Raw genomic sequence first — 27,186 nt, forward strand, 5'->3', positions numbered from 1 at the left:
GACGTTTCGAGCGTTAGCCCTTCGTCAGAGCGAAGGGCCAACGCTCGAAACCTCTTTTCGGTGGCTTAGCCGGCCTATTTCCGTTATTAACTCAGTTGATAATACCAAACTACCCAGACTTCCCAGAGCCTAGAGAGTTATGTTTAGTAGGCTCTACACACTTCAAATTACGTTCCTGCGGGTCTGAATTGGGCGAATTCAAGAGGAAATCATTTTAAAACTGCCCTATTTTTGGCAAATTAGTAATACTTTTACTACACGAGGCTGAAAAAGACAAGATTTAAATTCAATTTGCAATCGTATTCATGGCGTGAAACGCAGAATATGCTCGTAGCGTGAAACGGCACGACGCGCGTTTTCCTTAATAGGTATGTAAGTGACTGTTACGTTATCATTGCGTCATAACTGCAAACGCAAACATTTTTCTCAACTGCGGTTAAGACCTGTTAACTGAAAAATTACTTTAATCTCGCAACAAAACGGACTGGGAAATATCCAGGAAAGGAATTAGCTGCTATTTTCGATAAGAATAGACAGAGCGAAAGCTCATTTGCATTTATAGAACGAGATGGAGACTTCAGTTTAATTGGAGAGGAAGGCGTGGTTGCCGCATGCAAACAGCAGAATTCAAGAGAACAGATTAGTTTCCTTTTTCTCTTCTGTGAGGTAGAAATTTGACTCGCAATTTTTTTTTTCATTTCAGAGAACTGTGAACAGTTTTGCCACTAAAATCAGCTCCTTGAGAGAAAAGTGAGAGTTGGTAACAAATGCACACGCGCACCAGGGAGTTCGGAGTGTCTCTCTTTGATTACATCCATAGAAAGCGCCATTGAAAGGTGGATCCTAGTAAAACGAAGAGAAGTTATTGGTAAAAATAAATTTGACGATAGCCCAAGTCACGAATTTGATAGTTGAAAAAAAATTATCAAATACGCCGATCAAACTTGCTGCCTTGGTCACCGCGCAAAGCCCTTAATGGAGTTCATATCTGATCAAAGTTAGCCTGGTCCAGGCCTTCAGTTAAACGAACGGAGCTCCACAGTTAAATTAAAGGCATGACAGTGGCGGTGGAGGAAAAAAAAGTGGAAGGTTTGAATCGGGTTGAACAACGGAGGGAAGAAAGATCGGGTCTTGTAAGGATCGCATGATCCAAACCACCCTTCTTTTTTCGACTCGAATCAAGCCTACCACCTTTTTCGATCCGCCGATATTATAGTGCTCTTTTAATTTTTCTATTGCGCTCTGTTTTACTAACCAAACTGAACGCCTGGACCACTTTCAAGTGTTTTTGTATTGACCTAACCTTGTATTTTTTTTTTCTTTATCCAGAGATTTTTGTCAAAAAATTAGAAAAGGAAGCAATTTTTATGAAGGGAATATTCTAATAATACTTATTTCAATCCTTTCAGTTGTAAAAATCGTGGGCTTTTAAACGTACCCGAAATTTAAACCTCTAAACCTTTGTACCTCTAAACGTAGCTCCCAGGTTACGCGGTTTCATTGAGCGCGAACTTGAACATGCGTAGTAAAGTTATTGTAAATGGCGGAGGGCCCCCTGCGAAGGGGAATGATGGTCATGGGCCGCATTGCAAGCATTTTGCCAACACGACGGACCAAATCCGCCATAACAGCGGAGCGAGTTGAAGTGGGGTGGATATGGTTTCACAAAGTAAAATTTCTTCGAATATGTGGCGAGAACAGACCAGTTGACCACGGGTAAGCGTTGTTTCGTGTCGCCTTCTTTCTCACACTTATTTCACTGGAATTTTCGTTTGTTTTCCGTACGTTGGACTGTCTCTTATTTTACATTCGCACAAAGGAGTCTTCTTGAAAGGAATCGTTTAGTTTCTTGTTGAAAGGTGCGTTGTGGTTCGACTTGCTCGAACAACTAATTACTTTGAGGCACAATGTGGCACTCTTTACCAAGTAAGTTCTGTTCTTGACTGCCTTTCAATCGTAATCTCCGGGACAAGTTTCAGGAACTTTACACACGTTTGACCACGAGAAGCGAAAGTTGATGGCAAATCTGAAATGTAATTCATGTCACGATCGCCTTCTTCCGATATTCCCCTCTCTATAAAATCCCAAATTATCTTCTCCATGTCATCATTTTCAGGTTTTACCTGGCTTTGTTTCCATGGCATCCCCCCAATCATCTCTTGCACCCCCTCTTCATGTGCAACACTTGGAAAAAGCTCTCCGTTTGGATCCTCTCCTCACTTACTTAGAAGGCGTCTTCACAGATCCTTACTTGTCAACCATAAGGTAATAAATGTGCACAAATAAAGTAAAAAAGTTGGGAATTGTTGTTAATGGGTAAATCAAACTTGGCAGAGTATGAAACAGAATAGGCACAAGTGTAACAGGTGAGGAAGACAAAATAAAGTTTGGACTTAAATGAAGAGGCTTTGCCAATCATAATAGAAAATGCTCGTATTAATTCAGCTTTGAGTAACGGACGGCTACACCTCAATCTGATTGACTGTGATAGATTCAGTTCTTCCTGTAGAGTGAGAATTGAATGTGAGCCAGTCCGAGGTGTTTATTTATACACCCTGGTTGTAAATTTTTGTCAGATAGTAACATTTTCTTGGCAGACTTTCTCCGTTAGTTTAGCACTTATCATTCTACCATTAAAGTTGTTTTTGGCATGTAATTGGATCAACCATATTAGATCCTACAAAACATAAAATTGCGATATAATTTCATTTGTTTAATTTTCATGTTAAATAAATGGGATGTAAAGTGAATATTCAAGGTTTACCTATAATAGACATGTAAACCAGTTTTTATTCTACTTGAAACCCACTCCACAGATATTCCAAGGTTTTGTAATTCATCGGTGTAATGCCTAACAAATGGTCAAAATGTGTGCCTGAAAGTAAGGTGTCTTTGTGCAAGGCACTACAAAAAAGATACTGGTTTAATAAAGAGCTAGGAGCAGGATTTGGAAACTTAAGAAAAGATACATTTGTTGAATATGATGAATTATTTAAAACTAGCAGTGCCCATGGACAACGTAAAGGAAATTCTATGTTCTGCTTGGTTACTTGAGCGGGCAAAACTAGCTTTGTAACTCTTTACAGTGGCCAATTTATGATATCAACTCAGTTGATAATGCTAAATTACCAATTGTCATTGAGGCTGGCTTGTGAGTTGGGTTAATATAGATATGTTCGTGAGTGGGACAAGCAGTGGGCTATTGGTGAAGTTTCTGAATTCTGAATCAAAAATCTGGTGTTTGAGTTCTAGAAGGAATCAGCGTGTTGTGTTTGCGTAATAGCAGTGGTACAGGAGTAGCAATACTACTAGATGCTGTATCAGCCATAAGGGGTGCAATACTCCTGGTCACAATGATACAGACAGTTGCAAAAGCAACAAAAGGAGTTACATGTACAAGACTCTTAGGCACAACAGTAACAATATGGGGGGCACTACTTCAAGTTACTCTATGTTATAGATACTAGTTTAAGCCGTGAAAGTGTGGGCCACTTGCCTTGTGTTCAAAAAACCAGTGTGACAGAACTTAACTTGCAATTTGAGACATCTTGGCAGTTTTTTTGTTTTTTAAACTATTCAAAAGGTCATATGAGGTGTATTTGAAAGGATAGATTTGGGTACTACACAATTTCCTGTGAGTCGTATGCAGTGGTAATTTTGTGAGGCAAAACTTGAAATCTGAGAGCTCTGAAATTCTTTTTTGTAGTGTCCAGGAAGATTAAATCAACTGTTTCCTTGGTGTTTAAAATGATGTTTACTTTTTCTTACTCCCTTAGTGATGATGAAAGTGAATTAAGTGATAATGAAAAGGAAGTCTCCTTAAAGGGTGACAGTCTTTTAAATGGCACCAGCAATGGATTGACGTTAAATGGATGTTTGAGTCATGATGGTGAGTTACTCTTTTGTTTTAGACCTTGTGATGTAAAACTAAAGGTTGTTAAGTTCTCAAAAACTGGAAGATTACACTACAGATTCTAAAAAGAATTTGACTTGACATATCTTGTCTCTAAAACGTGTATGAATTTCATATCATTTATGTGTATCTTGAAATCTTCTTTACAAATTTTGTATAACAAGTTGAAAACTCTGGGTTTGAACCTTTTATATGTTTGTTTATTAATAAAGAGATACAATTGTCTTTACTAAGGTGATTTGTTTTGTTACATTCAGAGTTGCGAATTGACAAAACAAGATTGTACAACTTCAGTAAAGTGAAGAAAGATAGGAGATGGTTGAAGGTACTAGAGAACTTCTGGGTGATTTTTTTAAGTCTATCAAGCACTTCATCCCTTTTTATCAGTTTCAAATCAGTAAGAGCTGTTAGGAAGTCCTAGCTTAAAAGTTTTAACCTTTTAACTGCTGTTAGTGACATAGATAAAATTTCTCCTTACATTATCAATACAGTATCAAGCAGACAAGAATAACAATAAGATAAGAATAAGGAAAAATATCAGTTAGGAAGTTGTTAGTTGATCCAATACTAAATTCTCAGAACTAATATCATAAGTATTGTTTGGCAGACAGTAAGGTCAATTACTAACGAGATCTTGGAAGCGTCCTGATATCTTTAATTGTGGATAATTTTTTTCATTGGTTCAAAATTTTTGTTTTTTTGTGTCATACTTACTATCACCCACAATTATGGGCAAAGCCAAAGGAAAAGTTAAAGTACCAGTGGGGAGAAAATCAAATTATAACAAAGTTTCATAGAAAAGTATATAAGCATTTATCCTTGTCCAGCTCTTTGGTGATTGCCCCTCCCCCTCCCCCTCCCCCCTCCCCCCCTACTAGCTAACTATTACCACAAGGTTTTATTCCATTGTAAGAAAATTGTACTACTTCTTAAAAATTACTCACAACAGTGTTCCACATTGCAATTGTTTTGGTGACTGTGGCGAGTGAAAAATATATTTGCTAACTAAAATAAAGACAAAAGTTGCCAATTGGTGACCAACAGATTTGACAACAAGAAAGAGGTCATAGAAAAATTTATCCACCCTTGGTTGAATGGTTAAACGATTAATTGCATCTACATTTATTTATTATGCTTTAGACAATACATAAATGTCAAGTTTTCTATTAGGAGGTGCTTCTGAGTGACAGTTCTGACACCTCATGTGATGAGGATGATGAGGCACCACTAACGGAAGAAGATCTTCAGGAGATGCTTTGGCTACACAAGCAGCAAAAAGTTGCCCAACAGATGTACCATGTTGACAAAGATGTAAGTTGTTTTGATGGACATGATCAGGTGTACACTCCTCGCTGAAGCTCACTTCTTTCTATGAGTTAGTTTAGATGAATTATATTTGCAGCCAACTTATCTTCATATGTGACAGTTTCTTTTCCACTGTTTCCAGCTTTCGAGATACCAACATTACAGTGCAAGCTTGCTTTCAGACCAAGACAAGTACAACGACCATCAGAAACAAGCTGGATTAAAGAAGCTCAAAAGAAAGAAGTTGAAAGATAGTATGTACATGTAACACAAGATACTGAATAGCTTAAAACCTTTACACCCTTGCATCAGTATCCTTTTTCTGTCTTTGTTCCCAGTAAGGAGAAGTCCTTTAACAGTCAAAGCTTCTTAGATTGGGGATCTTTTTATATATTCTCATTTTTTTTCAGTGAATGATTCAGTAGCATAACTGTAAGGAGAAATTAGATGTTGGAAGACTTAGGATTTAAAGGGTTAAGATTTTGCATAATCTTATTTTGAAGACCTCCCTTAATCTACAAAAGTAATTTTCCTCAGAAAATAAAACCTGCCTAAAAAAATTGCACAAAAGTCAGTTCATGTTCTGTATTTTGGACTGTTTTGAAATATCCTGCTATGAACATGGTCAACATTCAGCTTAGTAACAGAAGAGTGTTTTCTACCCCAATTAAAAACAATTTTTACATTGAAATCTAGTAAGGGAATACTGGGCCAATAAAAACCCTGTTTCTTATCAAATGCCATGTAGTTCCCCCTGTGTTGTGTTGCTTTCCTTGTAATATTTCTTCTATGGGAGCAATGCATCACAGCACTTAGTGGCAGAAATTTCAGTCATCTTAATATAGGGTTTTACCTGCAGAACACAGATCACTGCCAGTCTGCAGAATAAATCTCTGGCAAGGTTTCCATGCTCCATGATACAGTCCACTCTGTTGTGCTAGGAAACACCTAGGTTAATCAATTCAGACCAACCTGTAGAGCAGTTAAAGTGAATAGTGTTTGTACTCACTCATGTCCATTACTGCTGATTTCTTACAAACAAATGATTTGTATGTTGTAGGTAAGGTAAAACTTTCAAAGGAAAAGAAGGAGAAGGATAAAGTGAAAGTTAAAAAGAAAAAGAGGAATTCTGATGATTTGGTAAGTTTGAGGCCAACAGCTGTTTTTCCATTCTGAGGGAAGAAAATCCAGTTGCTTTGTACTATTGTATCCTGTGAGCAAAGGCAGCCAATCTTCATGAAAAAGTATGGTTTTTCCTCTGCCCAGACTTCTTCCTCTGAGAAATTGTGCTGATTTTTTTTTTGTCACAAAGTTGTAGTTGAGTGGGTGCAATGTTCATGTGCAAGTCAAAGCATGTTGTGGCAGCGACAAGGGGTTTCTGTCTCTCAGTGGCTTATCTAGGAAAATCAAGGTCCAACACTTTTGTGCAATTGTGTGTTGACACCGTGTAGATTTTGTGCTAAAAGCTCTAATTGCAGAAATGTCTGTTGATAGGATGATGATCAGAGGCAGCTGACAATGGAAGAAAAACTTATCAAGAGAACTCTGATACGTCGCAAGGAAGCTGATGCTAAACGGCGGAAACTGTGGGCTTTGATAGTCAGGAAGGAGATACCAAGGGTATGCCAGATTATTTGGCTCGTGGTGTTTTGTGTGTTGGGTTTGCTCTATTTCTGTTTATTAACTTACATTGCTGAATTTGGTTCCTGTTTCTTTAGGCTCATAGACAAAAGTCTTCTGCGAGGAACAACATGCTTCAAAACTGCAAAAAGGTGAGCTGATGTTGCCCATACTTGTGAGGGAACTGGAACATGAACACAAAAGGTCTGGTTTTTTTAACCAGAAGTCAAAATTTACTAAAATGGGTACTGTAATTTTGTGAGTGGTCATGACATTGAACAAATTTCCTCTCTGATGTGGCTGTAATATTTCTTAGTTGCCTGACTGATTTGAAACAGGCCTGGGGGTGGCTTGATGCACAAAGTATAAGTACCATTTTTTTACTGATGTACAAGGTACACTTGGTTATAAGACACACCATAAACTTTCAAGCTTGTATGTATCATGTCTAGATCATGAAATCACATCTATAATACTTGGTTATCAGAGGCACCCCAAACTACATGCAATTTTCATACAATTTTCACTCATATTTCAATGCAATTTTTCAAAATTTGCTGAGTACAGACATGCATGTTTGTACACAAGAGCTGGAAACTTGCACAGATCAGCTTTGTAAGAACAGAAGCCAAAAAATCTCAACTATATTAAGAACAAAAGTGTTAACTTTTTAATGTGAGCTTGGCTCCATTCGGAAGACAGTCTCACCACACTTAATCCTTTTACCTTCATGAGAGACCAAGACAGAATTTCTCCTTGCAATATCAATACAATATCAAGCAGACAAGTGATGATAAAAAAGAAAAATATCAGTGAGGGGATTATAAATTGATCCAATACCAAATTCTCCAAACTTACATTACAAGAACTAAATGGCAGATGGTAAGGAGAATTACTGATGAGATCTTGGGAGTTGAAGGGTTAAAACATGAACTCTTTGTTGCAGCTTGCTCAGCTGTGCCAGAAAGAGATGCGGAAAGAAGCACAAAGATCTCAGAAGGTTACTCAACAGACTGCTCCAAAGGCTAGGAGGCTCTCAAGAGAGGTATATTTTTGTGGGGCTTTGTCAAAATTAAACAATTCGTATGCTAAAGGAACTCACTTCAAACTTTCTGTGGTATAATTTTTTCAGTCTGCATTGTAAGTGTATTTCCAAATCAACTGATCTGAAATGAATTATTGTCTTGATAATTGTGATAATATTACTTTTTCAGATGCTAGTTTATTGGAGGAAATATGAGAAAGTTGAGAAAGAACACAGGAAAAGGGCAGAAAAAGAGGCTCAGGAACAACGGAAGCTGGATGATGAATTCAGAGAGGTAACAGTGATTGCTAGATTTTTCAAACAGGGCTAAAAGTGCACTTCTCTTGTTGCAATTACAACTGGAAATGTAGGTGTATGTTACCTTCCAGAATTTCATATTGTGTCAGGAATGGGTTAAAGAAATTTTACTGTCATTTATTGTATTATCATTATTATTATTACTATTATTATTATTATTTGATTTCCTAGGTACGCAGACAACAGCGGAAACTGAATTTCTTAATCACACAGACTGAGCTTTATGCTCATTTTATGAGCAAAAAATTGAAGGGTAGGTTTTCTTTTTAACATACCATGTTTTGGCAAAACTTCACTTTGCGACAATGTTGATTACAATATTTCATCCATGCTGGGAACTGTTTTAGCCACAATTAGAGGTGCCTTGCATTTGAATTCCAAATAGAAATCTACATTAGCCAGTTGAATTTGAATCCCTGATTTTTGTTTCATTTAAGTTGAAAACTGCTTGCTTCAGGTTCATTTAAGAAGCCAAGAGCAGTGCCAAGAGAGCAAGGCTTCACAAAACCTGCTGCCTGCTTCTTGCCTTTATATGTGATGTTTTGATTGCAGTTTAATATTGAAGCACCCTGTAAGTTGTAGTTTTAACAGGAAGTGTTCACTTGAAGCTTTGTTCGTAACCATTTCCAGGTTCACAGCCTGATGAAGGCACGCAGGAGATTTTGAAAAAATTGGATGAACCATCAGCAAAACAGAGTGTGAAGACGGTCCTTGGTGGAGTGCTGATTGATATGGAGAATGCTGATACATATGGTAAGAAAATTGTGTGTGAAGTAGAAACAGTCAATTGACGTGGGAAATGACTCGTTTTATTGCTGCTCGAACTATTATTTGGTTTCTCTCTAGAGATGGTTGAATTTTTTTGATAAATTTTTTTGATGTTGGATTGTGTGCAAATATTTTATTTCTTGTACACTATTGATTGACCAGACTTAATCACACACACACACACACACACACAAAACAAGAAAAACAGCTTAGTGCTTTTCCTTCAAAGACAAATTTTCATGATAGTGATTGCAATAACTTCAGTCTGATATGAGAGTTCAGATTTTGGTTCCTACATGTTTACTGATCTGTAGAGTATTGGGCAGTTTAATAGAAATAGTGGGGTTAAATCACACAATCCATCCTGAATTTCTTGTCACGATAATTTTTCAGATGCTGATGAAATGAAGACTCAAGCTCTGTCAAATGCACAGAGAGCTATTCAAGATCAGGAGGCCCGGGTATGATGCTTAGTTGGTGGTCACGTCATTATGCTTAGACAGTTGTCAATATATAATTTTGTGGTCAGAATGGTTGCTTTTGAATTTTTTCAGTAGTACCCTCATATCATTTACTATTTGGTGTTGGTATCAAAGACTGTGCAATTTTATCTTTTCATTAGAATTTGCAATGTAGGTTTGTTCTTTTGTCCATAATTCAGATATTAGTCTTAATGTCTATGTCGTAATGTAATTTTTTTCTTTTAGACAAGAGATTTTGATGCTAATTTCCAACAAGAATCTGGCAAAAAGGTTTCAATGTCACAAGCATTTTGTAAGTCTGCTGTTGTTGTTTTTTCCATCTATGCTCTGTTTTTGTACATGTGTATAATGTTGTTAACTATTTTTAGGGTAACCAGATGGGGTTAAAACAAAGATATTTGTATCAAAATTTTGAAAGTACCACATTATTATATAAAGAGATCAATATGATAATTTGTAATCAAGGATACAATACACCAGTAATCCCCCAACTGACTAATGTTGTTCAAGACAACTGAGATAGGGTCTCAATACCACTGGCTACTTGTAGCAGCCATAGAATAAGGATTTTTGTAAATTCCATTGGGAATGCAAGTTCATGGCAGGTTACCTACCAGCATCATGCAGCACACCTGTCACAGTTTCACAGTTTTGTGGTACCCCTTTAAACTTGTGGATGTATTGAGACAATGTGGGAGTCAAGTGTACCGTAAACGTCCATGTATAAGCCGCATCTGTAGATAAGCCGCACCCCCAATTTGGAAGTGCAGAATTTGGAAAAAACTAAAAACAATACAGTTTGAAGTTTTGGTAGAGTTGTATTGCTACAAACAATCAAGGTTTCGAAACACCGACATAGAAGTTATGGCTATCGTTCACATTTATCAAGTCTAAAGAAAGCGAAATTTCATTTGTCATACCTTCTTTCTCAATGGAATTTACACCATCTTTAACTTAAAATGCCCTTTCAGTCCGATTTTTCAAGATTATCACTTTGAAACACGGCATAAAGTTGAAATTCCTTCGGCATTGAAAAACAATAAACAAACAAGTGCTTAGTAGCCAAGCTTTTTAACATTTTTTAAAAAATGTTGGGAGGAGTCTGGATCAAGGCCTGGCCATTGTCTGGGTCAAGGCCTGGCCATCGTCTGGGCCTAAACAGAAAGCATGTGTGCTGATGCAATCATTTCAGTTCCTATTTCATTAATTGATATTACAATACTCTAGGTGACTGGTACTGTTCTTCACGTGAAGATCTGATAAAGTCAGTGTTTATCGTTAAAAGCCATAAAAGTCCTCTCTATCACTATCTCCAAAGAGATTCTCATAGCCTTTTGGGTCAATTTTTGCTTGTTGCTGTTTGAAACTATCGACGTAAAGCAAGTCCACATCCTCGTCCTCATCTATACCAGCAAATGGATCAGAATTGGAGTCATCTTCCCACATTAGTTGTTTGAGTAAAGTGAAAATTAATTGCTTGAAAGAATCTTGGAGAGCAAGATTCAATGATAAACACTCGAAGACACAAATGGCTCCTTTAGGAGCCACCACTCAACGAAAAAATCAATAAACTACAGCAACACGCTCTCAGTTTCTTTTATGTTTATTTCTTGGCATCTTAAGAAGTTTTATGAATATTAATTAGGTTTTTGAGAACTCCAAACACAGATGTATCCATGGATAAGCTGCACCCTTGATTTTTGGCTTCAATTTTGCAAAAAAAAGTGTGGCTTATACATGGACATTTACGGTATTGCCCAACACGACAGGACTTGTACATGTATCCAGTCCTTCTAGTTTAGGGTTGAAGCACTTAGGGCCCAGTTGATAAAGGGTGGATAATTCTCTCCAACAGATGATTTGTTATCATGTGGTTAAGTGTCAACTGAACAAACTGGGCTATCAACTGGATAGCTTTTTCTCCAGTGGACAGCACTATCCACCTTCTGAACAACTGGGGACAGATCATCTCTTACAGCTGGGGATTGCATTACTGCCAATCCATACTCTTGGGAAGAAAAGAACTTCCAAGTTTTTTCATTGGGAGTTAAAGCTATGACCTTCTGCTGACCAGTACATTAGATTCATTAATGGAAATCACCTTTTTTTTTCTTCTCTGTAGTTGACCAGAGTTATAGCTTAGCAGATCCCTCAATAAACATGGATGAAGCTCATCCACAACCAACAGTCTTTGAAGGAGAACTTAAATCATACCAGCTTAAGGTAAACAGCCATGCTATAACATGTTCTGAGTTTTAAACTTACATGTACTTATGTTTGCCTGCCTATTGAGTTTGGTGCCTGTGTTGAAAGTGAAGGTTGGGTGACCATGTCATACCGAGGCTGAAACAAGGAAAAAAAAATCCCAGGAAGAAGGGGGAGACCCATAAACCAAAAAAGCAGAGGGAGGGAGGGGAACCAAGAGAAATGCTACGCTACTAGAATGCCACACCATGTCACGCTAACAAAGCTTAGAGTACATTGCAAACAAAACGTAGGCACATGGCCTGTGCATGCGCCAAAGCAACATACCACTGGACAGGAATCTGCCCCCATGCTCCTGAACAATGGTAAATGCTACAAATGTAACAGTGCTACAAACAGCCAACATGCCACCAAAGAATGCCAAAACACTCGAGACCATAGCTCCTAGTCGTTAACTACATTCATTATGATTTTATAGTATGATTCTCATGAATAATTTTCTTGTTCTGTGAGAAGTAGAGAATTCTATTAAAAATTAATCATGTGATGGATCCTGGAATGGTGTGCTCCCTTTCAAATGCTAATTTACTTTAAATCAATTTTCTTGCACATTGATTCTATTATTGTTACCATTATGCGAGTGTTTGTTGAGGAATTCTGATGTTAATTTTAAGTGTTTTTCTCTGCAGGGAATGAACTGGCTCATCAACTTGTATGAACAAGTATGTAGTTGCTTGATTTAATTATGATTTTTCATACCTACTTCAGGAATTGATGGTGATGTTTCTTTGTTATGCTAGTCTAACTTGCCTGTTCTGGTTCATCTGACAGGGTATTAATGGCATTCTAGCAGATGAGATGGGTTTGGGAAAGACAGTGCAGTCTATAGCCTTTCTCTCTTATCTAGCAGAGGTTAGTTTCATTGTGCACATGAAAATATATACCAGTGAATTTCCTCTGTCATTCTGAGTTGAATATGACAAGCCAAACCTGATATTTTTTTCCTTGGAATGATTGGAACAAATTCACCTTATTTAATAAATATATGCACAGGTATTTTTCAAGTTGTTTAGTATTTTCTTAGTCCCATAAGGATGATGTGAACAAAATGTCCACTTGTGTTACATGTAAAACAATTATTTTAATACTATTTCACTTTCTAGTATTTTGGCTTGTAATTTTTGAAACACATCATACAGACTAACTGAGCGTAGTATTGATTGATTATGGCCGGTTTAAAAGATGAAGACAACATAAACAAAACCATTGAAGTATTTTATGACTAACCAAATTGTTATGTGCTTAAAAGTGTGTTGCTTTAAAAGTCAAGCCTGAAAAATGGAATTTTTTGTTGCTGTGCTATATGTCTGTGTTTTTGTTTTGTTTTACTGTGAAATGCTGTGGCCTTTTTTTGTATGTTCTAATGCCCCTGTATGGTAGAATGGTGAAGTAGAGGAATAATAACTTAAGTTGTTTATTAGAATGTGGTCATTTTGATTATATCGATAGACACATAATATTTGGGGTCCATTTCTTGTGGTTGCTCCAGCTTCCACACTGCACAACTGGCAGCAGGAAGTCAGCAGATTTGTTCCACAATTCAAGGTATGTGCGAGTTTAGTGTATAGAAGAGGTGCAGAAACATTGTGGAAAATGATGCTTCAAGCCTCAATAACTATCATTCATGTTCCAGTTTTCAACATTTGAATGGAAGGATTTAAGTGTCATCCAAATGAATCTCAGTTGAAAGGCAATGTGATGACAAAAAAAAAATTATTGAAGTGAGAGCAAATAGTTGCTTCAACTACATTGTACAAATCAAACCAAAATGCTCAAGTCAGATCTTCATACATGTAGCTGTTGCTTTTGAGCTTTGTTAAGGAGAAATGTCTCCCAACATAACTGTACTATTGTGTTTGTAATGTCATGTTCATTGTTCAGTCATATTTCCAATTTTCAATTTCCATTTTTACCACTTCCTTTTATTTTCATTTTTCATTTCTCTATTTTCTATTTTCCCTTTTTTTCATTTTTCCATCTATTAATTTACAATTTCCAGGTGTTACCATACTGGGGAAACCAGGGTGATAGAAAATCTCTTAGGAAATACTGGACTCAGGTACATTATTTATATCTTTGACAAGGGTCTAAAATAACAATTAAAAATTAGTCAGTTTATTTATTATGAATTAATTTTATTTTGGTGTCTCTATGCTTCATTTTGCAAAGTTGCACTTGATACATTTGTTTATTTATGATGGACACATTTTAAAAGTTCTTTAACTTACTTTTGACACTCAGGAAAAATTTGAAGTCAGTTATTCTTTAGAATTTACCATGAACAAGCAACTAATTTTTCTCTCTTGTTTAGAACCAAGTTCATATAAATGACTATGAGAATGCACCGTTCCATGTGCTTATAACAAGCTACCAATTGGTAGGTAAAACAAACAGCAAGTGCCAATTTAATTTTTTTGGTCCAGGTTACCCATAATGGTTTTCCAATTATTTTGAAGTGACCGATGACAAGAATTTTATCACTATGGTGTTCAATAACAAAGTGAAAACACCTCAACAAAAGATTGTGTGTGTTTAGAGAGCTGTGGACAGACATGTAAACTGGAGCACATTTGTCTTCATTGTTTATTTTTATTAGCTTAATTATTCAACCACTACACTATGATCTATGATAACGGCAGCCTGCTCAGCCCCAGCCTGCCATGCAGGAAGGCACGGGTTCAAGTTTCAGACCGGACCAACAATTAGGGTCTTAAATTAATTGCTGCCTTTGCTATGATATCTGCAATTGGTTAGACATTCTGGTTAAGGATGATAAACTGTATTTCCCATGTCCTGCATCTTCTCTGAACTGGGTAGCAGGATGGGTTAAAGAACTGGCACACTTCTTGCAAGGAGTAGGGAACCTAACTCCTGGTGTTGTGGTCTGGGCTCCTAAACTGTTTGAGGCAGTCTGGCCAAAGGCCCCCCTGCGAAGTGTTGCAAAGTGCATTTAAGTATCTTATTGTGGATAATGTAGTACATAGATGCCTCATCACTATCAACATCTCATGTCTCTCTTTTAACTTGGTAATATATATGGCTAATGGATTGTTGTGTCCTGTTCAGATTGTGCAAGATGTGAGATACTTTCAGCGCATAAAGTGGCAGTACCTTGTACTTGATGAAGCTCAAGCAATCAAAAGTAGTGCCAGGTGGGAAATGCTTGCAAATGGCAATTAGATGTTAAATGTTAAGTTGTGGTTTTGCTGTTTTAGCTCAAATGTCCTGCATTACTGGAGTCTTAAAATTTGTCTAATTTAATGAAAAAATCTTACTTTATGTAACAGTGTGCGGTGGAAGATTCTACTTGGTTATTCATGCAGGAACAGACTTCTTTTGACAGGAACACCCATTCAGAACAGTATGGCTGAGGTTTGTGTTATCAGTAGCTACAGTGTTACCTTCCGCCTATTTTGTGGTGCAATTGTCCTAGGTGTATCTTTCACTTCTATCATTAGCCTTTAGTTGTTTTGTTAACTCTTTCACCTCCAAGAGTGACTTGCATCTAATTTCTCTTCACAATAATTATATTAATACCCTTTTTTTCTTTATCTGTACATTTTTTAGTTTTCTAAGTTTATTATTTGTTGGGAGAACCCCTCTGTGAAGTTCTTTTGATGAATTGGGTATCCTCAATAAAGATTTACTTTACTATTATGATATCACCCCTGAGGCACACAGTAAGGTCATGAGAATAAAGGAAATCAGCCCAACTAAAAAAGCTCTTGTTATACAAATTCTCCTCATCTTCACCCAGGAAAATGTATGGAGAACAGTATAGAGAATATGCATACTGATATTAGGATGTAAAGGGTTAAAATGTGGTCATTTTGATTACATCAATAGATACATAATATTTGGGGTGCATTTCTTGTTGTTTCTCCAGCCTTTTGACTGCATAAATGGCAGCAGAAAGTCTCCTTGTCAGCACCTTAGCAAATGTAAGGTGAACAGTCAGGAGAATACGCATAGTGATGTTAGTGTGTAAAGGGTTAGATGTTCATGTGTCCACTTTACTTTTTTTTTCTAACAGTTGTGGGCACTGCTTCACTTCATAATGCCAACCCTGTTTGATTCCCATGAGGAGTTCAATGAGTGGTTCTCAAAGGACATTGAAAATCATGCAGAAAATAAGTCAGCTATTGACCAAGGTATTTCACAGATCAGTACTGAGTGTTCATATGCTTCAGAGTGTACCACAAACAGTATTATCATAGTGATATCAGATCTGTTACTTTACCTTTCTTGAATTTCTCTTTTCCTTCAACTTGCTTCGGTTGATCTGTTGTAAAAAATATTCACAGTTTCCTTTTTCAAATTTCTCTGTTCTTACCATTTGTCTCGGTGGACCTGTAGTTAAAGGAAGTGACAATATCATTTTTCAAATGTCTCTGTTCCTTCCATCTGTCTCTGTTGATCTGTTGTTTGGATTATTCACAAGGTCCTTTTCAACTTTCTCTGTTCTTTCCATTTGTTTTTTAGACCAACTTTCAAGACTTCACATGATCTTAAAACCTTTCATGTTAAGGAGGATTAAGCGCGATGTAGAGAATGAACTTTCTGAAAAGGTAAACGAGCTGTTTTGAACATGCATGGCTGAGTAAGTAACTAGTGACAGAGTTGTCTGTCCTACCAGTAGGTTTGTAAACCTTTGACGCCTAAGGGTGTCTACCATCTAATTTCTTCCAATATTACCCCTGAATCACATACTAAGATCACGAGAACAAGGGAAATGATCACCAACGACTGAAAGAAGCTCTTGATTGTCTGACGAATTCTCCTTGTCAGCACCTTAGGAAGTGTATAGAGAACAGTTTGGAGAATATGCACACTGATGTCAGGTTGTGAAGGGTTAAGTCTAATAGCCTTTCTGATTCCAGATTGAGATGAAGCTTGTTTGTCATCTGACTACAAGACAAAGATGGCTGTACCAAGCCGTGAAAAACAAGATCTCCATCGATGACCTCGTTTACACGTCGACATCTTCATCATCCACCAGCGCGACAACAAGCAGTTTGATGAACCTGGTCATGCAGTTCAGAAAGGTAATGCAAAAGATTTAACCGAGTGACACTGGGAATCACTGAACTGCTTGGGAAGGTTTTGAAATCCTACCTTGTTGGATAAGTCATAGTAGTGTGTGTAAAATTTGCTCAAAGGATGATGTTCTGTCCGTTCTATTTTCTAATATATATTATTGTATATATTATTTTTCTAATATATATTATTGTGTTTTCTTCAGTGTGATGACCACATTTTGTTTTGTAGGAGAGTTTTTCATGTTTCTCGCACCAAAAATTCCCAAGTGCTTATATAACTCAACAATGCTCGAGGAACAATTTTTTTTATTTCTTTTATAAAATGTATCGTGAATTGCGCGCGCTCGTACCGATGACGTAGGCTGCGTGCATTATATCTCAACAGTGCACTTGTGTGACGTAAGGCGCGTGCTTTATGGAAATATAATGAGCTCGTTCTGACCAATCACGGCGCATGCATTTCTTTGAACATTTTAACGTTCAACTTCCTTTCCGAAGTTGTTTTGGTATAAACTTGGATAAACGTTGTTGCGTGCTATTAAGTGAGACGTTTATGGTTTGATGTGATATATCTTCACGCCTTGTTCTGTTATGGTTTGTTATGTTATGTTGCGTTTCGGATGTTTCACTTTCATGTTCTCAAGTAAACAGATCGAAATAAAAAGTAAGGAATAATTCTTCGGATACTGTTCCCGTTGAAATACACGACAAGTACTCCCCTCTTTTGACTGTTGCTCTTTTGCTCCTCTCAGGTCTGTAACCACCCTGAACTGTTTGAGAGAAGGGACGTTCGCTCTCCAATTCATGTGGAAATTCCATCATTCCATCTACCAAAGCTTATATTTCGAGAAGGTACAAGGTGCACATGTAGTTAACCCTCTAACTTCCGAGAGCTGATTGTTAAATCCCCCCTCTACCTGCCACACATTTCCTTGTAAATCAGTTACAAGAGTTTAGTTTTGATTTAAATAACAACTTCCATCTGATAAGTTTGAGTGTTCTCATTACCTGTTTGCTGGATAATGTGTGAATGTTATAGGAAGAAAGTATCAAAGGGTGTCAACGGGTTAACTTATGTACTATTGCCCAAAGGCTGGTTTTTATGATGAAACACAAGCACTATCAGATGCAAAAACGTATGCTGATTACCCACAGGCTTGATGAGGCTCTGTTTTAAGAAAATGTGGGAAGGACTTGAAATCATTTCAGAAAGAAATACTTAAGTTTTAAAATACGACACAACATACATGTACTCTGCAATTATGGGGTTCTCAGCCCTCGCTCTAAAATCAATCGTTCTTACATTAAGAAAAAAAAGATTCTCATGTCGAAGAGAAAGTGTGCCATTTGTCGTTGTTTACTTATTTGTTTGATAACTTGAAATTTTTAGGCATCCTGGAGTCTTCTTCACCCGGTAGAACGAAGTAAGTAATGATTCCTCGTGCGGAAGTTGTTTTAGTAGTAATTTAATTTTTGTTATCTTTTTTGGCTGCACCGAATTAAAAGAAACATTAAGTCTTTGTTAAAGCTTTAAATCCTTTTTATACAAACCTATGTGAACGTTTATGTGTTAGCGTCTCGTCGCCTTTTTGCCAGACGACGCCATAGCTGTGAATCAGATTGCAAAAGAGAAAAGAAAGTTTGATGTGTGAACAGATTCTCACAGCTTCTGTCAAAGAAATGTATGGCAATAAGTTGAGAGAATTCAGGTTTTTAGGGGCCTGGGTAAAATATGAAGCCCCTTGCACCTTATTTTCCCCTTTAACTGAATTAAATAACGTTTTCTGCAGAATCCTCTACAATCTGCTGAATATCGGATCCGAAGAGTACATTCATCATTCTTTGTATGATAGTCACTCCTCAGGTAAGTGGGGTATAAACAATCTCCTTTTCAAAGAATAATTCCAACCATAACTTGCGGTGCTTCCAAAATGACATCACACATATTCGCGCAGTAGTATTCCATTGATTTAAGTTTTATCAAGATTAACTCATGGTCCCATTATTTTTCCACGGTTTCACATGATTCCCTCAGGCCTGTAAAGGAACCGGAACTTCCAAGAAACGGCAACTTGAAACTTGTCTTATAACAGAGGCTTTAAATTAAAGTTGGATGACGAAAATAAAGACGAAAATGCAAGAGTTTTTACTTAAATAATCCTTGAATTGGCCTAGCCGCACATTCGCAGCACTTTTTCTTTACTTTATTTATTAATGTAAGTGAGGTGGCTCTCCCATAAGCCCGGTGGCTTCCTGGGTCTCCTCGCCTTCTAGCTATAACCGCTGTAAATAAAATTTTTTTGTATTGTGTAAACAAGGCAAATAAAAATATGATGATGATGATGATGATGGATAATTTGGTTTAATCAGCCGAGCTGATAATGTGAATTTGGCTGCGCAAGAATTTGCTCTGACGAAGGGCTAACGCCTGACTGAAACGTCAGCTCTATGAACTCTTTTCGGTGGCCAATTTACATGAACAACTCAGTTGATAAAATCAAATCATCTTGTTATTCCCTTACCGACGCAGCACCTCAGTTTCTTTTAAAACTTTCACCCCTTTATTCATTTTTTTTTTGTTTACGCCTTTCAGTGGAAATCCTAGCCTTGTAAAACGATTCACTTGATTTGTCCCGTGTCTCTATCTTGTTTCTTTTCTATCAGGTCCTCCGAGTGACTGCTTTTCATTTTCAAGATTTATCAATTTGTCCCCAGCACAATTATCAGCTTTGGCTTTGAAGGGACTCGTGTATAGGTGAGTCTTACACATCTTTGAACCCAGGAAAATTTGTTGAAATGCTATGTAGCTTTTTAGATTTTACTCCTTTTGGATATACGTAGATGTGAATGCTGTGTACTGGAAAACTTTGTACGAATTCATATGTTTTCCCTCGTTACTGTTCGCTTTTTAATGATGTTTGTACACAATATTCACGCACCTATACCGTGCTTAGTAAGCAAAGTGCTGCTAACTTCCGTAAGGCACTGAGTAACTCGTTAGAAATTACTATTGCTAATGGTTTCTTATTTTCAAAATTCAGGTTGTTCACTTTACTCGTTCTTCTAAAGGAAGTTACTATTCTTCATCATCAACGATTTTGGGCCCAAGACAAGCTGAGGAGTAGGTGGGTTGCGCAACTTCGTAATACAATAATTTTGTCTCCTTTTAGTAATAATTGTTTCAGCAGTTTATTTTGAGCTTCACTCTCTTTCTCTTGCAGGTGTTTGGGTCGACATGATCTCATCATTTGGCCAGATTCATTCACGTCCTTTCCAAGCATCCGGTCCAGTTCAGTGCTTTCGTCGTTGGTGTTCACTGGCTACACCTCACGAGTGTCTTCCCACGTGACTCATAATGTTCAGGCCATTTTGGACGATGACGATCGCAATCCTGCAAGGAGCAAAGGTAAAGAGGCTCTGAGAGCGACGAAAACTCGACGGATATCTAGCAGCCGTGCGGTATCGCCAACTTCCCCATCAAAGAGGAAAGATGCTCGTCAAAGAAGCCAGCACCCACACCACAGCGTCATATCTCCGACTGGGAAGCTCCCTCCTTCTCCTCTCAAACATTCCCCAACAGGGGCGTTTTCCCCAACGAAACATTATGGACACTCATTCTTCCCTGCGCAGCTTTCGCCTTCCAAACATCATCATAGTGTACCGTTGTCACCTTCATGGACTCAGCAAAATCCGCATGGGTCCCACCCGGGAGATTTGCCAATAGGAGAGCACCATCCTTCGTCAGGACACGTGCTGCCCACTCACCCAATACAAGGATCTCCTGCGATGCATTCCCCGTCCGGACATGGTGGAACTCCCCTGCGGTCTCCCATGGGACATGTATTACCCCCGCTACAATCGCCTCCAGGGAAAATGGCTCCGCCAACATCTGTATCATCGGTGCAGCACTTGCATCCCTTCTCCCCGACGAGGTAGCGAAAAAGAATATTTTGATTATTATTATTGGAAACGTTTGCTTTATTTCATGAGGATCACACATGCCCCTTTTCCAAGTCCAAGACCCATTAGTTTAAGCAGCCTTTATGAAAAAAAAATTAGTCGTGTTTGACAAAACAGCTTTAAAACATGAGCTAGGTTTGGTGTGAATGGGGTATTACACAGGAAGCCATGATGACTAATCTTAGCGGTGCTCATCTGCTTTATAGGCATGGTTCATCGCTGCCGATGAGTTTACCCGAAGGATTTCAATTGAACACTGCACCCAGAGTGTATCCTATAGACAGAACACTGCAGCCGACAATTCTGCCACCATTTTTGTCGACATACATACCGAGGGTAAGTAAAATTTGCGAACGAGAAGCTGATCAGTTGCCTGTTGTGAGTTACGCGAAGTTTGCGTGCCTTTGCTTTAAGCTTGAAGAAACTAATGGTAATGTTGACTTGTTGAGTTCATTTAAGAATTTTCAGTTGTTCATGATTTTTTGCAATCCCTACTCAGGTAACGGCAGGGACTGATGTTTATCGCTGCAGTGATCGCAGTGCTGCTTACGAGATTCAGAACTTGTTACAGGGGAGTTCAGAACTGTACAGGAACCTCCTGATGTACGGCACTCCAGATCTTGAACACGTCAGCTACGTGAAGAAGCATTTGTTCCCTGCTCCTCTTGGTGGGCTGGAGGCTGCCACTCCTCAGAATGGATGGACCTTCGTGCAAATTCCAGGTGCGTTGAAAATTCCTCAGAACGTATTCGCAATTTTTTTTGGCATTCAGTTCACGGACTTGTGACCGTGCTTAACTCAAGTTTTGAATAACTGTTCCTCGACTCTGATTGGTTTTTGTGATTTCGAGCAATTTTCAATCGAGTGTCGAAAGTATTCCGAGATTGGATTGATTTTGCTTTTCTTGGCCCAGCAAACCCGCTCTACTCTCTTAGCCAATCAGATGCAAAACTAAAACCAGTCACGACTTAGTCACCCGCGTTTTCCCGCGTTTTCCCGCGCTTTAGACAGTTTGTTTGTTTTACTTTGAATTCGTACTGGCTCTTAATTAATAAAGGTATTTAGGTATTTTTCTTTTCGTCTGATGTGCTGTTGTGATGACTTTGGTTTTGGTTTTGTGATACTCAATCGAAAAGCGGTTCCTATTCTTCGTTACTCAAACGAAAAGTGATTATTTTATCACTGAAAGCGCGAGCACATCTGGTTTTTTTTGTAGACCGTAACTTGTTGATCACAGACAGTGGTAAATTAACTGTTCTGGACGGACTACTGACCAAACTGAAGATGCAGGGACACAGGGTGTTAATCTATTCACAAATGACGAAGATGATTGATCTCTTAGAGGTTGGTTTGTTGATCTTGTATAGCGAGAGAAATTCGCGTGGACATTTGCGAGTTGCGTAGTATTTTCCTAAACCCTAACGGCGAAAAACGAAAACAACACAAACGAAACCATAAAAGTTTTACCTGTGACCAACAAGAGTTCGTTGGTTTAACATTCAGGTCTAAAAAGGGGAAAAAATCAACGTTTGGATCGTTCAGTACAGCAATTTTGCAGCTCCGCTTTCCGTCTGTATTTTTGCCCTGTTGTACATTGGAATAACGACGCACATTTTTGCGCGTTCAGTTGCCCTATTTAAGTAAATTGGTGCAATAGTAAACTGACAAGCTCTCTTATCTTGCAATGTTTTTTCACTTTATCCATGTATGTTTCTTAATTAAATTATTTCAATACTAACAAAGAAAACATTTCAGTTTAAATTTACATTGATATATACTATTAAAATTTACCAACCAAATTATTGCCAAGTTCTTGCTATCAGCATACATGGAAGTCTTCTTACATGTTAGTGATAATTGATGAACCATCATTTGATGTGTCCGTTACAGGAGTACATGACTTACCGTAAGCACAAGTACATGCGACTTGATGGTTCATCGAAAATCTCAGACAGGAGAGATATGGTGGCTGATTTCCAGTCTAAGTAAGTAAATAGATGAATGAAATAAACAGATATGAAGCAGAGGCGTATTCACTCAAGGTTCCTTGTCTATTTAGAATTTAAAGTGTGGGGTTTTTTTTGGAGGAAGGAAAACCTGAAACTTACATTCTTTTTACAGCATTTGGAGTAAGAACTCCCCTTTTCTGCTTCATCGTATGGTAAATATCGTAGTTCTGACAGAGTTCCAAAACGTTTCTCTTTCAGTGCGGACATTTTCGTGTTTTTACTGAGTACACGAGCAGGAGGTCTGGGGATCAATCTAACAGCTGCAGATACGGTAAGACAACTAAAAGAGGTCATCATCAGTGAGAAAACTTTGGATGGCTGAGCCATTCTAAAAGCACCGTGAGCCCTTTACACTCCAACATCACTATGCATATTCTCCATACTGTTCTCCACATATTTTCTTAGGTGCCGGAAAGGAGATGTGTTTAAAAATCAAGAGCTTCTCTTGCCATTGATCACTTCCTTTATTCTCATGACCTCAATGTATGAACCAGGACTGATATTGTAAGGAGAGAGTAGATATTAGTCACTCTAAGGGGTTAAAGGGTTGATTGAAGTATGCAATGACCGCTTTGTCTGTGGTTCTTTCACGTAGGTAATTTTTTACGACAGTGACTGGAATCCTACAGTCGATCAGCAGGTAAAGTGTTGTAAAGGAATAAAGTTGTTGTTAGAAGCGTTTATCATTTTAAAGCAGTTAGGTATCAGTGTATAACATGGTAATTTAGTTTCATCACCTGAGTTGTTAACGTAAATTGGCCATCGTAAGGAGTTTAAAAGATGACGTTTCGAGCGTTAGCCCTTCGTCGGAGCGATTGGGGTAACACTCGGAACGAGCAACTCAGTTGATAATACTAAATTACCCTGTTATACTCTCCTACCGACACAGAACCACAGTTTCTTTAGCTGTGTGAATGTTGAAATCGAAGGATTTTTAGTATGTGATTGTTGTACTGTAGCTGTGGTATTGTTGCAGTGTCGCATCTGTTGTACTGTCTATCTATCGTAAAAAATGAAAAAAAAAAATAGATTATAATGTAGAACGTAGTTTTTACTTGGTAATACGATTAGTGATGGTGTTTCAATGTAAAATCATCAAGAACGTCATTAGTGTAAAACAAGGTTTAGTACCTGCAGTCAAGTTCTATCGATGTTGTAATTAAAGGAGCTTTTGAATTATACTTCAGAAGGAAACTTGCATGTCAAAGCCATATAGATAACTCAACGAATCGCACAGGTTTTTCAAGAGAAATTAGATGTTCGTTGGGAAGAAGTTTTTGCTAATTTTATATTTTATATATTGTATTTTCTTGTGTTCAGGCCATGGACCGCGCTCACCGCCTGGGGCAGACTCGACAAGTGACCGTGTACAGACTGGTCACTAAGGGTTCTATAGAAGAGAGGATTCTTCAAAGGGCCAAGGAGAAGAGCGAGGTTCGTATTGTTCTTGATTCGTTAATATATCGTCGTTTCCAGTGACTTTTGGCCAAAAAAAAATCATAGGAAGAAAATTGCAAGTCAGAGTCACTAGATCACAGGAGATAAATTGACTACATGTAATCACTCTATGGATTTTATTCTACCCCTTTCAGATTCAGAAAATGGTGATTTCAGGCGGGCATTTCAAGCCTGAAGCTCTTAAACCTAAAGAAGTGGTATCTTTGCTTCTTGATGATGCTGAACTGGAGTGCAAATGTAAGTCTGTGGAACTGAAGTTGTGTGAATGGTGGTGTGCTATCAGTTAACTTGTGGAAATTATATTCCGCTTAAGATGATAACCTGCAAAGACACTGACCCTCGCACGGTGGTCTTGTTGTTGCTCGCTGTTCACAAGCACGGTGTTCGCTCTGTCAAGGGAGGGGGAAGCTTATGCGGCTTGTGTCGCTTCTGAGCTGACTTGTGCACTCTTTATGATCTCTCCAGTTCTTCAGCGGCAAGCTGAAAAGAAAGCTGATGAACAACGGCGAAGAAGGGAACGAAAACGAAAGAAGACGGGGCCAGTTGAGGTTTGTATGCCAACTTATAAACATACCTTTGTTTTCTGAATCAAAATCTGACCCCCTCCTCTCTTAAAATTACTGAATCCTTCCTTGGTCCCTCCCCATCCTGCAAACTGTTAAAGAGACTTGACCAGTACACGGGGGAGCGGTTACCAGCGATCCTCTTTATCAATTTGTGTAACAAAAACCTGTACAAGCTCTGCTAGCCATTCTCAGACTATAACTTCTTAAAATTAACTGCGCTTTGTTCACCAGTTGGGTGAAGGCTTATCCCCGAGTATCGAAATCACCGATGGCGCGCCTCCAGTCAAGGCTAAGAAAGGCCGTAAGAGCAAAAGCTCGTTGGTCCCACCTGCACCTGAAGGATCCATGTCTGGATCTAAACCCGCCTCGGAGACCAGTAGTATCACGGGAGAAGGGCTGAGTATTAAGACAGGTGACGCGTATGATGGCGACGGTACCGTAGGGGATGACATCAGTGTGCTGAGTCTAGATGAAGGTAAGCTGTTACTCTTATGCTCAATTTCACATTCAAAGGACGAACTTAAATTTAAAATTTGGGTGGGTTTGTTCTGAGGGAAACGCCTGATGGATGATATGAGTGTCACCCCAAAGCTGCAAAACTGGCTTGGAGTTAGAAAAGAGCTGTGAAAGGCATGGCTCAACTACCAGAGACAAACTATCCATGTTTTTGTTTTTGCTTTTTTGTTATTTTGTTTTTTCGTTTTTTTCAACTTTGGTTAGGTAGTCAATTAATCAGAATATCTTGCCGTTTGAACTTCTTGGTAAGGCGTAAGTAACATTCACAAAACACATTCTTATCAGTTCTTATCAGTAAACTCTCATCTTTTCGTTGCTAGTGTCGTTGGCTTCTGGTGATCTGTCAGTCGATATACCTCCAAGCAACACAGAGACTCCTCTGAGCTTGAAACCTGAAGGAGAAGACTTGGATGATCCCCGAAGCGAAAACGCCAGTCCAGCCCTGTCTGATTCCTCTGGAAAAAGAGGCAGAGGCCGCGGTCGTGGAAGAGGAAGGGGACGAGGAATCACCTCTAGTAGGGGACGCGGGAGCTCCAGTGTTCGAGGATCCCGCTCTCGGGGACGTGGACGAGGAACTGGTGGAGCCCTTGCTGCCTCTGCTGCGGCATCAGCAGCTGCAGCAGCAGCATCAGCTGCAGCATACGCCGCCTACGGCTTCTCTTTCCAAGGGACAAGTACTCCGAACCCCACCCCACCGCCGGCGCGGTCCAGTCCAGTGGCATTTGGTGCTGGTGGTTCTGTCATGCAGGGGTATGGCAACATCAGTCATCCAGTGGCACGTTATGATAGTTCGTCAGCTGGATATTCACCTGTTCAAAGTGCAGAAAACAGCCCGGCTAGATCATCATCTCACGCGTCTACGCGCATTAACAGTCAGCAGTCTTCGCCTCCGTCATGAAAGTTTTCGTGATCTGTGCTTAAAATTTGAAAGGCTTCAAAAGTGAACTGTACTAAGTAGAAGAGCAAGGAAATGCAATATATCGTCTGGTCGAGTCATGCTGCTTAACAATCAAGCTACTGAGGAAGTCCTAAAGAGTAAATGCATTGTTTTCCTTCAAAGAATTTTCTTAATTGCACTGATTTTCAGTACAAAATTGGACAGGGAAACTTTATCACGTGAGTAGCTTTTCGTGGAGGAAACTGTGCTATTTACATGCATCACGATCTTTCCCTCTGGAAAACACAGTATGGTGTAAATAGTTAATTTCGGGAATGGCGAGTCAGGTCAAATTATTAATCTTGATTTCTATTCTACCTGTTTTAATTGTTGGTACACCGAGAAAGTTAAAAAAGATCATCACAATTAATACTACTGTAGCTTCATTCGATCTCAGCATGTCACAGTCCTATCGTCTCCTTTGTCACGCAATGCTTAAAATTTCGCGTGACATCATAAAATGATGGCTGTGTGACATATTCTGTGCTTGAATAAAAATCCTCACCATGGTGGGTCTTGATTCTTTTTATCCACAATGAAATGGCAATAAATTTATTTAACTACTACGTGGCTGAGGTGCTGGTTTAGCGATATTCGTCCCAGAAATTCGTTTGGAAATTCCACTCGCTAATGGTTGCTACCGTTGCTCGCTAAAAATTCAAATCACGATTGAGTCCCTAAAGCAAGCTTTATTTTTCCAGCGGAGGCAAGAGCAAAGCCTGAGTACCGCGCGTGATTTTTGTTCTCTCCTCGCGCGCGCTTCCACTTGTCTTGAAGACGTGAAGAACTGCACTTGTACTCCTAGGTAATCTAGGTTTTTAATTTCAGTGAAGCAAAACAGAAAAAATATTATTCACCAGCGTTAGGAAAAACTCTGCCCTCTGTCTCGAGTACAGTTTTTCCCAGACCGAACCTCTCGGCTAGCGAATAGCAGATATATCTTTTGATCTAACCACAGTTTCGAGTAATGCGGTCAAAAAGTGCCGCCTAGAAGCTGTAGTCGCTT

General features: G+C 38.6%; 1 protein-coding gene across 1 annotated transcript; it reads left to right on the top strand.

The window, feature by feature from the left end:
* Positions 1-1,508: 1,508 nt before the first annotated feature.
* LOC113682442 (chromatin-remodeling ATPase INO80) lies at positions 1,509-26,746 on the top strand. The gene is made up of 43 exons (XM_089211978.1): positions 1,509-1,716; positions 2,117-2,265; positions 3,777-3,889; positions 4,171-4,238; positions 5,084-5,224; positions 5,361-5,472; positions 6,279-6,358; positions 6,713-6,838; positions 6,937-6,990; positions 7,785-7,883; positions 8,053-8,157; positions 8,352-8,433; positions 8,811-8,933; positions 9,342-9,409; positions 9,656-9,722; positions 11,553-11,653; positions 12,325-12,357; positions 12,467-12,547; positions 13,145-13,240; positions 13,695-13,754; positions 14,007-14,072; positions 14,762-14,847; positions 14,983-15,067; positions 15,729-15,846; positions 16,178-16,263; positions 16,576-16,740; positions 17,487-17,586; positions 18,125-18,158; positions 18,525-18,598; positions 19,399-19,489; positions 19,776-19,859; positions 19,956-20,666; positions 20,901-21,030; positions 21,194-21,416; positions 21,911-22,038; positions 22,585-22,679; positions 22,902-22,974; positions 23,299-23,343; positions 24,024-24,137; positions 24,296-24,398; positions 24,627-24,709; positions 24,959-25,202; positions 25,564-26,746. The coding sequence occupies exons 2-43, from the start codon at positions 2,138-2,140 to the stop codon at positions 26,139-26,141; spliced, it is 5,253 nt and encodes a 1,750-aa protein (XP_089068104.1). The 5' UTR covers positions 1,509-1,716; positions 2,117-2,137; the 3' UTR covers positions 26,142-26,746.
* Positions 26,747-27,186: the final 440 nt, after the last annotated feature.

This window comes from Pocillopora damicornis, chromosome 7, assembly GCF_964200805.1.
Source record: "Pocillopora damicornis chromosome 7, jaPocDami1.2, whole genome shotgun sequence".
NCBI lineage: Eukaryota > Metazoa > Cnidaria > Anthozoa > Scleractinia > Pocilloporidae > Pocillopora > Pocillopora damicornis.